We start from the raw sequence: 16,217 nt of genomic DNA, 5'->3' as shown, positions 1-16,217 counted from the left end.
GTGTTGCATACATATAACGTTGTCCCTTAATGCTTTCTTTGTTTTTATGCAGGTGGACATTTTTTCAACCGAAATTCTCTGTCACCACGAAATGTCGTTTGTGAGATGGAGCTTCCTGATATTCAGGCCTCCCTGGACCTGTACGACGAGAACAAGTCGTGAGATTCAGACTGGTACCCCAGCCCTTCACAAGACCCCTAGACCACCTCGATTCCCAACCCAACTCCGCCACCGTACCTCTTCAATTCGTTCCTGCATTCCCCGTCTGGTGATGAGGCCTCGTTTGGAAACAGACAAGTGACAGTGGCAGCAGAGTCGCCTCATCACACCTGTGACAGGATGACAAAGAAAAACCTGACACCGACAACAGCAAACTCCGACTTTCTAAGAGTGCAGAATGTAACTGCTAAGACCATGAGGTGGTTTGGGGCTGGTTTTGTTCACCCGAACGAGATTCAGCCTTATCAAACACACTCAAAACTCCTCTACAAACACATAGCCGAAAATTTTTCGACCTCTCTTCTTCTCTAGAATACTTTTTCTTTGTTCGCAAAAGACTCGTTTTCTGTATTCTGTTCCTAGGTGAGGGTACTGTTGAAAGTGACCTTTGAGTTCCTCTTGCTCCATACATCAGTTCCAAAAACAAAACAAAACAAAATCAGCTCTTGGATTTTTGTTTGTGTGTTTAAAAGCTTCTTGCCTACGTGTACATTAGTAATTGATTGCCCTCACTCTCTCTCTCTCCCTCCCTTCCCTTCCTTCTCTATCCAAAAAGAAGCTCTTTGTTTTTACTGATGGCAGTGTTAAGAAAAAGGATGCAAAAAAAGCAGACTGAGACTGTGTCTATGGGCCAGCTGGCTGTATTGTATTTTGTGTGATGGTGATGACGGGGGCCTTGCCAAGTTGACTCGTGTGTACTTGGCCAACCTCTCTCCACTCTCTCTATTCTACTCATTTTTCGAGATGAATGGAGGGGAACAGGGACATCACTAATAACTAGAAATCAGCATTTGGGACTCTGAACAAACAGCATTACCCCCTCCCCCTTAGCAACATCAGAGTTTCTCTGTATATATATATATATATATATAAAGAAAAGCATTTTAAATGTGTATTTAAAGAGATGCTAATGAAATACCCTCAGCGAGTACGAATCTCCAGTGTGTCTCCTATATGGGGACTTAGTATATATATATACGGTATTTGCATATATACATATATATATGTATGACTATATATCTCAAGTGGCCTCTACGCGCTGTTTGTCCTTCTCGTCGTTCCCGGAGAATGGGGTGGAAGGGAGTCCTCTGTTCCATGCTGTCTCTTTGTGTTCCTGTCTTTGTATCTGATTTTGGGATGAACTTGTGACCTGCTCAACATTGGTCATGGTTGTGGGCTAAACATGTTACATACTGCCTCAGCATTAAACTTCTTATAATTGCCTACCAGTGTCTCAGCCACAGCCTGATCTGTTTTGCAAGGCTCAACTGAAAGCTGCAATGTGGTAATGCAAACGGATGTTGTTAAGAAACAAGTGGACACAGATTATTGAGAAACTTTGTAAAAGCATTAGCCTACTTTGGAGACCAACCATAAATAACATGTAACGTAACATATCGTAAATAATATGGTGGCATACTTCAAGCTATTCAATATAATGTAGGTCACTTTTAAAACATCTCAAAAAATATGTGCAATAAATACACATATAATTTGCACAGTAGCCACCTTTCCTCATAATTGCACTTGGTAAACAAAAAGAATTCTACCTGTAGATTGGCCTATAATAGTCATCAGGGTCTATCAATCCCAAGTAGAATACATTTCAAAGTGTGCTTGTTCTGGAGCGGTTCAACGGTAGCAGACAGTGCAATATGCTCGGCTTTATTCAAGAATTCCCAATAGTAGGTCATTTTTCAGCATCGTGCATACAGGTCAAAAGTGACGTGCTTTAACGCACATCCGAAACGCCATTTTTGCTAGTTGCAGCGCCCCTTAGAGGTGAAAGGACACCAAATTGTATTTGTGTCCTCATGATGGAGTCCCGAGTTTTGATACATTAAAGTGTTGCTGAGATATGACCTTACTCTCTGTTTGGCAGCAAAAATCCTTCGGGTAACTTTTGTGACGCATGGTCTGGGGGCAGTGGGAGTGTAGTGGTTAAGGAGCTGGCGTGTATTAGCCTGAAAAAGTTGTGGGTTCAATTCCCAGCTTCCACTGTGCCCTTGAGCAAGGCACTTAACCCCAAGTTGCTCCGGGGGACAATAAAACACCTTGTAATATTGACATGTGTGAGTCACTTTGGATAACAGTGTCTGCTAAATTAATGAATGTAAAATGTAAATCTGAAGATCGGACAAAACTTGTCCTGTGAAAATTTAGTTTCCCTTTCCCTAAAATCCAATATGTTGGAAAATCCAACATCCAAATGGCGGAAATTGACGTCAGAGGGTGCATTGTAATCGGCTTGAGCCAAAGATTCTTGAAAACCGGGCATACGGGTCAAAAGTTATGTGCATTAACGCAATGTCCAAAATGCCTTGACTAATTGCAGCGACCTCTATGGATCAAAGTCTCCCCCCTATGGATCTCAAAAGGTCTAGCTCCTAGACTCTAGGAGCAGGAGGTGGCCAAAAAAAATGGGCTTCTGGGAATAAAAATAATAAGAAAACTTAAGAATAACTAGCGTCCCTGCTTTAGCAAGCACACTATAATGATACATTTCTAATACAAGGATTTTATTTGTCACATACTGTACAGATTGAGATACTTTGTAAAACATGTAATGAAATGGCATTTAGCTGCTCAACTTTTCTGTGGACAGGTATCACTAAGTTTAAAGAAGAAACCCAGCAAACACATACCCTTTAGGGAACGCTCAGGTATTGCAGAAGTACCAATGCTTCCAAGTATTGTTGATTTGATTGCCAAAGTCTTTGATGGCTGTTTGATTCAAATGGGGAATTTGATATTTCTTGGTGACAGATTTCATATTGAAACAAACACATAGTGGACATAAAGACATAAGCAAAGACATCTGTGAGTGCTTGAAGAATCATTAAAGGTGCCATGTGTAATGTCAGCCAAAAAATCAATTCATACTCCACATTCCATAAAAGATGGGGGCATACCTACAGAAAGTGAGTTGGTTTACCCTAGCGTAACAACCGAGAAATGGCATAGTCCCTCCTCCGATCCAAGCCTACTGTCTATGCTCCGCCCCTACCTTCACAACATATGACACCTGTCAGGCTGTGGCTAGTAATTTAGCATGCTAATTCAGGTTGATATCTGCAGCACTATACCTTGTCATTTTTTTTTATGACATCACCGCCCTTATTTCTTATTCTTTTGATGCGTGTAGCTCATTTTTTGGATATTTTTACCTCAATTCTTACACATGGCACCTTTAAAGTAATGCTTTATGAGTTGTGACAGACAAAGTCCAGCAGTACAACCTTTGTGCATGGCAGGTGAGATCAGTTCCTGCCATTCTGTTGTAGGCCTACCAATTCATAAACAAATGGGATGATGTTTATTTATGTTCTCTTTTTAACAATAATGTTTAATAGGATTGTTTTTCCTCGGATTTTTGTTTGTCATTCTCATCATGCCCTCACCCGCTCAATTGTATTTCGTAAGCTACTTCTGCTTTTTTTCAACTGGTAGGCCTATTTCATGCTTATTCTAAGTTGTTCCATGTACATGTGCAAGAGAGGATGACTGTGCAAGGCAAACCAATATTTTCCAGGCATGCAATACTTGTAATTTCCTGTAATCAGGTTTCTTCACTTTTGATGATCATCTCAACTCAATCTCTTTCTCATTCAGTTATTTAACCATTTGGCATACCATTTTCCAGTTTGTGATTAAAAGTGATTGTTTTGGAGTGAGTACTTGTAGCATAACAATTTACATATGTCTTGATATTGGAGAGGTCATCTTCGCATTCTCAAACTCGAAAAAGAGATGCCAGATTTCAATGGGACTCACCTATTAAAATAAAGAATAAATAAAAAAAATAAAAAATGATAATGTGCTGGAGCAAGCAAGCTACATGGACATGGACATGATTAGTATAGGCCAGGCCTATTTGAAGCCAAAAGTTGTCTGCTTATCAACTAACTTCCTGCTTGTGTGTGAAGATAAGGTTAGTTGAACTATGAAGTGAAAATAATTGCTTCAACATTGTTGGGATTGAGAATAATTTGCATGTTTATTTTGTAACTTGACATTGCTGATTATTTTGCTCTTAAATAGCCTAGGCTGCAGTTCTGACTCCTATGAAACATCTAGGTTAATGTTCCTCAACTATTGAAAGCATTCGGGGTGTGTGATTGCCATGATTGCACAGCTTATTTTACTGGGGTTGTGGGCTACATTACAGTGTGCAGTTTTTAGGTGCAGCCTTTGGGGGCGGAGACGACGGGGTGCTTATTGGCTACTACAAGCATTGCCTTTTTGCTAGGGGCTCATTGAAGTAGCCTACTGACAGACCGACGAAAACAGTCGGAGGACGCTATGTTCGTTTTGGGACGTCCCTCTCTTCACTGATTGACAATGCCGGGAACTGTGAAAGATTTTTCAGTGAGCTATGATGCCATAAACGAGGAGAACACGTTCACCTGTGGTGATTGTATTAAAGGACGTGTGGTTCTGCAGTTAGGAAAGGAAGCCAAGATAGAATATTTGTTCATTAAAGTCAAAGGAGACGCAGACGTCCGCTGGACCGAACGACACGGCGATGACGACCGAACATATTCAGCTCACGAGAGATACTTCAAATTGAAACAAATGTTAATATCAGAGGAAGCTGGTAAGGTAACTGAAGGTTGTTTAGTTGTAGCAAACTGCTAAAGTCGTGTTTGTGTTTCTTGCGGATGTAGCATTGCAGCAGTGCCTGAGACCTCTTTAAGAGTTGTGGGCTATCGTGCTGCACTCTGGTAACCCAAGAGAGGGAGGGCCTGAAATAAGGCCAGCAAAGCCCACTGCAGTCATGTCTTATCTTTTTGTCGTGGACGGAATATTGTCGTAAATATCCGGTAGGCTACTCCTTAACGATTTTTTCTTAATGTAGCCTAAACAGACGTTGAGTAACCCTATGCCTATCCGTTCGATAGACTCGTGTAGCGTGTTATAGTTAAGTTACGCCCACAGCCCGAAGACAAATGTAAATTTTGGCCAATTTTACATGACTAGAGCGACAAGTTTGCACGACCCAGCTCGCGCTGAAGGTATGCTGCACTATTTCAGATGAACTTTCTGTCAGTTAACATACTCTCTGCCCTTGTCTTGACTTCAAATAATGGGAAGATGTTTATCTGGTAGGCTTAACTATTTGGGTATTGGGATGCAGTGTTCTTAACATTACAGTACGCTCTGAAATTCAAAAGGACTACACATGCCATGCATCTGTAAACAGCACATCTGAAAACAACATTGACAGTCTGTGATGTAGGCTAGTAAGTATTTATCCATTGCCCTGAAGTTATTCTGAAACGAGTTCTGGATTAATTATATTAAAACACAACCATGTGTTTTAATATAATGAATCCATAGGTCTTATGAATGTTGGAAAATTGTACAGATGAATGACAAGTAACAAGATAATTAGAGGAACCAAGGCTGTTTTAAACGGTTTGGTAGATGGAAGGAAAACGTACGTTTTATGTAGTTTATTTCACGCAGGTATATTGGCTCCCCTTTGTCTTAAAAACATGCCTAAAGGTTATATTTGTTTTCATGCTAAACAGAGAATACTAAAGTGATCCCTGGGACGCATGTGTATCCATTTTGCCTACAGATTCCTGAAGGGTAAGATTATAAGCATATATCAATATCAATATACAACAACCAGGGCTGCAATTAATGATTATTTCCATAGTTAATTAATCAGTCAATTATTTTCCTGATGTTAATTGATAGAATGTCAGAAAATGTGGTTTAATAAAATAAATTTGGTTTCTAGGCACTTTCCATCATCCTTTGAGGGACACCATGGCAACATTAGATATAAACTCGAGGCAAAGATGAAACGATCCTGGAAAGTGAAAAAGAAAGCATCAGCCAAAATAAACTTTGCAACCAAGTTAGATGGAGACACTGCTCAGCTAATGGTGAGTGTCTCGAACAGATGAGAACATAATAGTAAAGCTAATTGCATAATAATAATAATACATCATGAATTTAAGCCATTGCTTTGCACAGCACAATTGGCTAAATAATTGAACGTGGATGTAAAAATTGTTGTCTGCTCTACAGTGCTCTCTTGTGGGTAAACTTTGTACTCTCACTTCTATGATCTTGTCTTTATGTGCAGTCACCCCAGTTCGGAGAAAAAGACAAAAAGATGAATATATTCTCCTCTGGTAGCCTTTCTTTTAAAGCTCAGCTTGAAAAGACAGGATACGTGCCAGGTAAAGAAACATTTGTTTTGTGTATACAATGATGTGCAGTTGCTAAGGGACTGTTCGGTATTTATGGAATGGACCACCGGATGAAAATAGGGGAGGGTCATATCTTTTTATTCTTTGTTGAGGGGAGGGTCACCCAACTTTTTTTAGTCTAGGAGGGAGGGTCACCCAACTTTTGTATTCATGAAAACAGCAAAATTTGGGCCATTGCCCTGGGCCTCGCGTCTGATGGCCCTCGCACCTGGCCAAAGATGGCATGTATTCTTCACGTCACGTCTATTATAGCCTAAAGCTTAACGAGGCTTAACGTCCCAAAACAACTATCAATGATCATCAAATTTCTCTCTCATATTGCTCCTCATAACCACCCGGCACGTCCGAATCCCAGGACGTAACACACGGGACCTCATAATTGGCTCAAGATATAATTCCAAAGGAGACAGATAGGCTACTGCATTTAAAATGTAAAACGATTGAACAAACCTTCCCGATCTTTGAAATTGCAATCAGTGACTGGCATCGGGTGAACGAAGCTTTCAAAGTTGAATAGGCTATTAAAAACTATTTGCGCACCTCCATGTCACAGGAGAGACTAGTGAGCTCGCCCTTCTATGAATTGAAAAAGACTGAGTTTTGCTGAGTTTGCGGCAAGGTACGTGTAATAAAGTGACTAGGCTTCACGGGTAACTTAAATGTGTTTATTCCTTCCAACTTAAGGCATACATCACTTTCTAGCATCCTGTAGATTACTCTCTGACCTGACTCACTGGACCCCCTAGTGGTTCTGACTGCCTAACATTCACGATGCAACATTGAACATTCCCTCCCCCCATAGTCCACACTAAGATACACATTTTTTTTCTTTTTTTTCAAACAATGAACAACAAACTCTAACTACGAGGTAGGGGCTGACTACCCTCCTCGAGGCACCTACAGGGTTTATTCTGCCCCTGAAAGGATATAATCCTTGAGATAAGTAGGTGCCATCCTAACTCTCATTTGATGACGTGCACCCTCCTCCAGACACTGTTCAGGGGGTGCTTGCTCAACAGTCTCTGGTGCCCGATGCTCAGGCTCTGCCAGAGGTGGGCCCGTCGGATCCACCGGTAAACTTTCTTCTTGGAGACTGGTGGCCTCAGTCAGTTTCTGATCATACCGTGATTTCGTCTTACCAGCTTACCATCCTATGTTTTCACCTTCCATGATACTGGTCCCGTCCTCTCTACTTTCCTGGAGTCCTGATTCTCCGGTTAATGAGGAGCTCAGCAGGTGTGACTCACTAACCCAAGAAGGACTTCAGCTGTGTTGGGTTCGTTGGTGGAGGAGCGTTTGCAATTGCTTGAACTTGGTCAGCCACTGGTCTGAGGGGTTGATTGATACTTAAACAAGAATCTGGATAGCTTGGTCTCCACACTCCCCTCCCCCATCTTCTTAATTCCGCCCTTGAACACGCCCACAGCACCCTCTGCACAGCCATTTGAGGACTGGTGGTAAGGTGCTGTAGTTACGTGTTTTATGCCGTTTTTCTGTAGGAATTGTTTGAACTCAGCACTGACCAGACTTGGCCCATTATCGCTGACCACAACAGCTGGAATTCCATGGGTGGCGAAGATGGTCCTCAACTTTTCTATGGTCGAGGTTGACGTTATGGTCTGCATTGAGTGGGCCTTAATCCACTTAGAGTAGGCATCAATGACAATCAGAAACATTTTTCACTACTATTTAACACTGGCCCACAAAAATCCAGATGCAGCCTCATCCATGGTTGGTTAGGCCACTCCCACGGATGTAACGGTGCTGATGCTGGGTTGGCTTGGTTGGACTGACACGCATGACATCAGCGCACTGCTGTCTTCAGATCTGTGTCCATGTTCGGCCACCACACATAGCTGCGGGCCAATGCTTTCATCCTAGAAACTCCTGGATAGGGCTTCATGAAACTCTTCAATCATGGTCTGTCTCCCTTGAGGTGGTATTACCACTCTGCTCCCCCACAGTATGCACCCATCCTCCACGCTGAGTTCATGTTGTCGTCTCACATAGTGCTGCATTTAAGGGTCTGTGCGCACATTAGGCCAAGAGCTTTGCATGAGCCAGTGCTGTATTCTGGACAGTACATGGTCTCTCCGAGTCCAGTCCCGAATCTGCTTGACTTGCAGCGGTGTGCCATTCATGTGTTTCAGGAGCATCACCACCTCCCCTTCTCTGTGTGTGACCATGGGTGTGCTTGGCAGCGGAAGCCTGCTCAGAGCATCTGCATTCCTATGCTTTGAGCCCTCCTTGTACTCCAAGGTATATTCGTAGGCTATAGCCGCCAGTTGCGGGATGCCCTTGTTTTCACCCAACAGGCCAAGCAACGGCTTGTGGTCTGTGACAATGGTACAGTGCTTTCCAAACAGGTACTGGTGGAATTTCTTTAGGCCGAACATTATCGCCAGAGCCTCCTTCTCCAACTGAGAATACCCCTGTTCTGCTGATGACAGTGACCGTGACATGTATCCTATGGGTCTGTCTGTGCCGTTTGGGAACTTGTGGGATAAAACTGCTCCCACACCATATGGTGATGCGTCACAGGACAGGTAGAGGGGTTTAGTGTCATCAAAATGCACCAGCAGTTGCTCTGACTGGAGACACGCTTTTGCTGCCGCGAATGCCTGACTTTGACATTTTTCCCATTTCCATGGTGTTCCTTTTCTCAGGAGTTCATGTAGAGGCTCAAGCACGGTGGACACATTTGGCAAGAATCGGTGATAATAATTAAGCATTCCCAAGAAGGACTTCAGCTGTGTTGGGTTTGTTGGTGGAGGAGTGTTTGCAATTGCTTGAACTTTGTCAGCCACTGGTTGAATCCCTTTGTGGTTAATTCTGTACCCCAGATGCACAACTTCTGGTGCCATGAACAGACATTTGTCTCTCCTGAGACGGAGTCCTGCTGCTGTCAGTCTTTCCAGTACTGTCCCTAAGTTCTGCAGGTGACTGGCATCATCCTTCCCAGTCACCAGGATTTCGCCTACTCTTACCACTACTTGAGAAAGTCCTTGTATTAAGTTATCCATAGTGCGCTGAAAAATGCCTGGGGCCTGGTGTACTGGTAGAGTCCACGATGTGTGTTTATTGTTGTGAATCTTTTGGAATTTTCATCCAATAGAAGTTGCTGGTAAGCCTGAGACATGTCTAGTTTTGTGAACCTCTGGCCCCCTCCCAGCATCGCCAACAAGTCCTCTGTCTTCGGAATTGGGTAGTTGTCTAACCTGGACACTGGATTCACTGTGACTTTGTAGTCCCCGCATATTCTTATGGTTTTGACTGGTTTTACTATGGGAACTATTGGGGCTGCCCACTCACAGGCTCTATGATGCCTTCTCTCTGTAATCAGGTTAACTCTGTTTCAACCTTCTCCTTTAGTGCATTTGGCAAGGGCCTAGCTTTAAAGTACCAAGGTTTGGCCTCTGGGTCTACGTAGATCTTAGCAGTAGCACCCACTAACGTGCCCAGCTCACTTGTAAACACTTCCCCATGTTGTGAGAGTAGAGCATTTAACTCCTGCTGCTGACTTACTTGCAGTTGGAAAATGGCTGTCCAATCTAGTCTAATCGCCTTGAGCCAATCTCTGCCCATCAGGTTTGGGCCCTGCCCTCTAACCACCAGTAATGGCTTTATCTGCCCCTCCCTTGTAGTTGACCTGTACATACATCTTGCTTAACACATCTACTCTGTCTCTGGTGTAAGTGTAGAGGTTTATTTTAGCAGGATGAAGTTTTCCTCCCCCCATCTACCTATATGTTTCCTCATTTAAGATTGTCACGCCTGCACCTCCTCCAGCATGTGGGCTGCACCCCGTGTGTTCCTTCTGTTCTGTCTGGGCTGCCTGCATTTTCTCGCCAAATGTCCTTTTTTCTGTCAGTTGTGACAAACTGCGTCTACAAAACGTCAGTCTGCAGGCCCGTGAGTTCCGCCACATCTAAAACACCCTGCAGCAAACGGTTTCTGACTTGAGGCCACAGGCTGTAGTTTGTGAACAGGCCCCTCCGTTCCAGGCTGCTGCAACTTAGCTACATCTTTCATCGCTGTTTCCATAGCTGTCGCTAAAGTCAGTTTATCATCCGGTTCTGCTAACAGACGGCGTTGAATGTGGTCGTTGTTTATGCCACACACCAGTCTATCCCTAAGCATGTCATTGAGTGATGTTCCAAATGCAAAGTGTTCTGTGAGTCTCCTCAGTTCAGCTACAAAAGCTGCGACTGACTGGCCTTGTTGTCTGACTTTTGAATGAAACTTAAAACGTTCTACAATGATGCTGCGCTTTGTGCGAGCTCAAAAGCGTCAATAAGTTTGTCAGGGAGCTATCTCCCGGCTTACCCGGCTGACACAAATTCCGCAGAATGGCATATGTCTTTCCTCCACATGCACTCAGGAATATGGCCCACTTTTGTCCTGCATCCGTGATTTCATTAGCCGCGAAGTAGAAATCCAGCCGTTCAACATACTGCTGCTAGTCATCCGCCTCTGAGTCAAACTCACCAAGTTTTCCATAGGTGGCCATCGTAATCCTCTACTGAGTTTATCCTCGTCGCCAATGTAATAAAGTGACTAGGCTTCACGGTTAACTTAAATGTGTTTATTCCTTCCAACTTCAGGCATACTCTACATCACTTTCTAGCATCCTGTAGATCAGTGTTTCCCAATGACTGGGTCGCAGGAGATTTTATTTGGGTCGTCAGCACAATTTATGTTGTCTAATAGGCCTAACTTTTACCATTTAGCCAGGAAAGCTATCAGTTTTCCATTAAGATATAGTTTGTTTACCACAGTCACGGCCAATTTTGCATTTAGAATAGCTCGAACACGTCGCACAGGGGACAGCCTGGACATCTCACTCGCAAAATGAAACATTTCTGTGGGGCGCCTGCCATGGACCTCGCAGTTGCAAAATGCAAGGGACATGAATCAGCCTATTTGCACGAAGATTAACGGACACCAGCTCTTCAACTTGACCGATTTAAAATCTAGTCAACTAAAGCAGACATCCGCATACCGGACATTGCTATTCTATTTGCGTCATAGGCTGTAGATAGTTTCAATTGTAGACGCACTCTTTAAAGTTAATAGCAACCTCCTCACATTCCTTATTATTTCAGATTTAAAATGCTCAACAGTGCATTATTAGGCTACAATTTAAATGGACATTTTAAACGCTATTATTTCCTCTCGTTTTCCACCTTGCAAACTCTATAGGCTACAGTAAAGGCGCATTATCTTTTGACTATTGCGCAAAAGCCTCTTGTTCTGATATATTCATTTCACATTCTTACAACATAGCTTGTCACAACATCAATACACGGTCTTGGTATACGACCTACAAACAAACGTTTAACTCCAGAGGAAAATGCGGATTCTACTTTCCAATTAAAGAAACCTCCACAAATAGGCTACAATATAATAACTTGAGTTACTTGCTATATTTACATAGGAATTGACGGTGTTATGGATCCATTTGTCTGCAACGCAACGTAGCCTACAACATCACTCTTTAGAAATACAGGAACACTCTTGTACTCTTTACTATGCTGAAGAGTGACGACTGCGTAGCATGCAAGAATACCCCCAAGAAAAGTTTGAGAACCTGTGGCCTAAAACAATATGGTTGCATGCAGGTTGCATGTTAGATCTGAAGTAAAATGGGTCGCGATGGTCTGTCATTTTTAAAAAGTGGGTCCCCAGAAAAAAAGTTTGGGAAACACTGCTGTAGATCACTCTCTGACCTGACTCACTGGACCCCCTAGTGGTAACATTCACGATGCAACAGTACGCAAGAAAATGTTTTTTTTTTCTGAGTCAGGATATGGCGAGTCAATGTCATTTATTTGTCCAATGTTAGCCTACAGACCATAGTGCACATCTTATCAATAGTTTGAATGTCGTGTGTGTTTCTGCTCATTGACAAATAGCGTGCAGCACAGTTCGCCTTTGTTAGGCTACACTAGTTTGGTTTTGTGATGTAGTAAACGGCTTATGGCCAAATATGTGACTCAGCTAATGTTATAGGCTATACAATTTCCCAAGCTGGTGTAGCCTATTAGCCTACTATTAAAATGCACCGACAGTAGGCTACGTGTAAAGTAGGCTATCGCATGATTTTATGCACGTATAAGTGAAAAGGGCCTCGCACCTGTTAAGTTCGCACAGGGCCTCGCACCCCCTTGCGACGGCCCTGCAGCTCCTCCTAAGACAGCGGGAAAAAAGTTAAAATACGTGATAAACCCGGAAAAAAAGTTGACAGGTATGTTTCAGTCCCGGTGATTATTTGTGAAATTGTGCAAACGACAGCCTTTTTAAGGCATTTCAAGGAAGGAGTGGTAGCATGCAAGCTCCCAAATTGACCCAGTACAGAAGGCATCAATAAATTGTTGGGGAGGGTCATGCGTTTTTTCTCAATCACTTTGGAGGGTCATAGAAAAATTTCTTGCTGGCGAGGGAGTGTCACGTCTTTTTTGACTAACGCTCCCAAAACTCCTCTGGTAGCCCCTTAAATAAATAACGAACAGTCCCTAAACTGAAGATAACATATTTCAATGTAAATTGTGTAATTTTACTTTTTCCCTCTTTTAGGAGAAATGCTTGTCGTTCAAGCAGAGATTGATAACTCTTCGTCCCGTAATCTCAAACCTAAGTACAAACTTGACAAGAAAATCACATACATTGCACATTCATCAACCAAAATAGAACGAGGCACTATATTCAAAGAGGAGGGGTCTCCAATCCCATCTAAAGATCATCAAACCGTCACCCAGGAGTTGATGATTCCCACGTCCCTTCCCCCAACCATTTTGTTCTGCAAGGTCCTCCGACTAGAATACAAATTAAAGGTACCCTAACTTCCCCATTACTTTGAATAGAGATGGGCTCCCTTGATAACTGTGAGAGACAGTGTTTATCCTTTTTGTACATAAAGGGCTGGTTTCCTGGATAAAGATGTTGCCTAATCCTAGACTAAAAGTGAGCTTTTATAAAGAGCAACATTGGCAACAAGCTTTTAGTCTAGGACTAGGCTTAATCCATGTATGGGGTTCTAGCCCAAATGTGTTTACAGGTAGCGTTTCAAATTGAGTGCAGTTGTTGTCTGTCAGAGAGAATACAGTCTGAAGCTGCTCCGAGAATGTTGTAGTTGAACCACTGCCACCTTTTTACAGGTCTACATTGATGTTCCATATGGTTCAGACCCAGAGATCAAATTCCCTGTGGTTATTCTGCCGGTGCACAGACATGCTCCTTGGATGTCAGGAGGGCCAGTACCCTTTGGCCAGCCTCCTCAACCAGGAGCTGCTGGACCTCCACATTATTTGTACCCACCAGAACCAGTGCGCTATCCCCATCCAGGTCCTCCACCAGCAAACCCGATAGCAGCCAATCCAGGCCTACAACCACCTCCATTCTTCAACCAAGCAGGAGCAGCAGCATATCCAGTCCCAGCTGTTTCTCTACCAATGCAACCAAACGCAACCGACCAACTGCCCCCACCACAGTATGACCAGGTGACACATCCAGCGCCAAGTGCACCACCTTTGTACCCTACGCTACCTACATCCGATTTTCTTTCATCTCCAAGTGCACCGCAGTACTTTCCTGGGGCAGCTGGCCATGATTTTCTGTCCAAACCAAGTGCCCCGCAGCAGTACCCAGGGCCTGCTGCACCTTCGTTCTTATCATCCCCCAGTTTGCCGTCTGCTGACCCTGGGTATGATCCCCCTACCTATGAAATGGTGTTCCCCAATCCACCGGCATCAGGAAGCTCTCCAAACTCAACTGCCTCAGATCCCACACCAACTAAACCTCCATCCTAACCAAGCAATGCCTATTTCCTAAGTGCCTAAGTCCCACCGAGGTGGTTAGTGTGATGACATCAGTAAGGTATCCATTCATTTCACTCCATCACAAATAAGTGCTTTTCATACCACAGCAAACTGTATGTACGGCTCCAAGCAAATACGTCATCTGTCATCTCAGTGGAGTTACACAACATGTTCACAATGTAAATGAATATAAGAAAAGGAAAAATAACGATGAAAACGGGTTGCTAGTTGTCCCCGATAGATATAAATAATAATAATAATAATAATAAAAGAAACACTGGCTTTAATTGTATACTGAAGCTCTAGAGTCCTTTAGTCATATTCTCCTGTTCTCTCTTAGCTTTATCACCCTGTAATGAATGATAATTCCTAGTTCAATGCATATGAGACCACCTCTTCCATTGCCTCTGAAGATGGAGGGTTGTGTCTTGTATCAGTCATAGGCTGCATGTTATGTAGAGTTCATTTCATTGTCTGTCTTGCATTAACAAACATCTCAGTACAAATCAATGTATTTATGTAAAAGCAAAAATTCATTTCACAAAGGTGCAATCACTGCTGCCCGGTTTTACAAAGTAAACCTCGAAGAAATACACTCCGGAGGAACACAGAATGCACTGCAATGTTTATCCGGCTACGCATTCATTATTGTAAGGGAACATTATCTAAGAAAGACATTTATAGTTTTGTAGCAAACCAGTAATATGATTTTATCTCCGACTGGACTTAAAGGCAGCAAAATGTATATTGTTTGAACATAGATTATGCATTACATGCATTATTTTAAATAGTAGACATCTGAATTTATAGTCATTACACTTTTGTACCTGGCCAATGTACTAAGCAAGCAGTTTCATGAATGTAGTGGACTACATGCACTCGTGCAAACTTGCTGTTCATTACGTTCATTGCGAGATTTTGTGTGCTAAACAAAAATAAAGGTGTATAAACAGTGAAGTCGTTATCTTTATTGGCCATTCTACACTTTGTAGTTCGTCATTTTAGCCACTGACATTCCTCTGATGCTTTGACAACCTCAGACACAACCATCGACACTATTGATCTTCATGCTGTTATATACCCTGTTATATTGTCAACCTTGTAGCCCAGTATCTAATGATCCCTGTGAATGTGGTAGTGGTACAGTAAGCGATATACTCTTAGCTCATTGATTTAAGTTATTGTGACAAATGAGGTTGATCTCCATAACTATCTTGTTAGACACAGTATATGGTTTGCTGTCGGACACCACATTTACCACATACTTGTGTTTTCCTAAGGCTGTATCATATGAATTTGTTATAACTTTATTTGCTTTCTTTGTCTTATATAATTTGGCTCATTGTTCGCCAAAAATAAGTTGATAGGTTAGCACCATTAGGCCTACATCATCATTTCATTGACATATCAATAACATTAATGTCATGCTATTGTATAACATCATGTGTACTGTTATATGAATATTTTTTGTATGTACTTTACAGTACAGGGGGAGACTTTGAACTGCAGCTTTAATCTCAGGCGGGTTTGGTCAAAATAAGCAATGGAACAGTGTGGCACCAAGGTTACTTCCCATCTACAGTATGTGGGCCACAGACAGCCCCTGCCTCTGGGTCCTCACTTCTGCCTGAGCTTCTCTGTTAATCAGTTTGCCTGTACCAGCAAAGTACACAAAGGCTTTGAATGGAATCTAAACAGCATTAAGATGTAATTTAGGTACCGGTAAACATAAATGAGACCTTGGTATTTAGTTAACTGTCAGGAGTGCTGTTCTTTTTTATGTAGGCTACACAGACGATAATAGGAAAGCTTACTAGGGCATTTATCTCACCCTTTTCTTGATTATTTTAGTTTTTGTTATAGCCTACATCACAATAGACCCGAACAAATATACTGTAAACATTTGTATTTTATTGCAGAATGAGTGAAAAACTTAATTTTACTGTTCTTTACA

The 16,217-nt window shown here is 42.5% G+C and overlaps 2 protein-coding genes across 3 annotated transcripts in view; both read left to right on the top strand.

The window, feature by feature from the left end:
• rnf130 (ring finger protein 130) overlaps positions 1 to 3,894 on the top strand; it is a 53,611-nt gene extending 49,717 nt beyond the window's left edge. The window contains exon 9 of the mRNA XM_076291994.1: positions 53 to 3,894. Coding sequence (XP_076148109.1) covers positions 53 to 162 — 110 coding nt within the window. The 3' untranslated portion in view covers positions 163 to 3,894. The remainder of the gene's footprint in view (positions 1 to 52) is intronic.
• Positions 3,895 to 4,472: 578 nt separating this feature from the next.
• LOC143132449 (arrestin domain-containing protein 3-like) lies at positions 4,473 to 15,220 on the top strand. Of its 2 annotated transcripts, XM_076291992.1 has the most exons (7): positions 4,857 to 5,234; positions 5,357 to 5,462; positions 5,754 to 5,814; positions 5,969 to 6,116; positions 6,320 to 6,416; positions 13,023 to 13,279; positions 13,604 to 15,220. In XM_076291992.1, the coding sequence occupies exons 4-7, from the start codon at positions 6,030 to 6,032 to the stop codon at positions 14,252 to 14,254; spliced, it is 1,092 nt and encodes a 363-aa protein (XP_076148107.1). In that variant the 5' UTR covers positions 4,857 to 5,234; positions 5,357 to 5,462; positions 5,754 to 5,814; positions 5,969 to 6,029; the 3' UTR covers positions 14,255 to 15,220. The 2 variants fall into 2 exon arrangements, with proteins under 2 accessions (XP_076148106.1, XP_076148107.1); XM_076291991.1 differs by lacking the exons at positions 4,857 to 5,234; positions 5,357 to 5,462 and adding an exon at positions 4,473 to 4,816.
• The last annotated feature ends 997 nt before the right edge of the window (positions 15,221 to 16,217 follow it).

The sequence above is a fragment of the Alosa pseudoharengus genome, unplaced genomic scaffold (assembly GCF_046254945.1).
Source record: "Alosa pseudoharengus isolate Yale_2024_CS ecotype anadromous, Long Island Sound unplaced genomic scaffold, YU_APseudo_1.1 YU_APseudo_1.1_scf_19, whole genome shotgun sequence".
NCBI classification, from domain to species: Eukaryota; Metazoa; Chordata; class Actinopteri; order Clupeiformes; family Clupeidae; genus Alosa; species Alosa pseudoharengus.
This window is presented reverse-complemented; position numbering and strand designations above follow the sequence as displayed.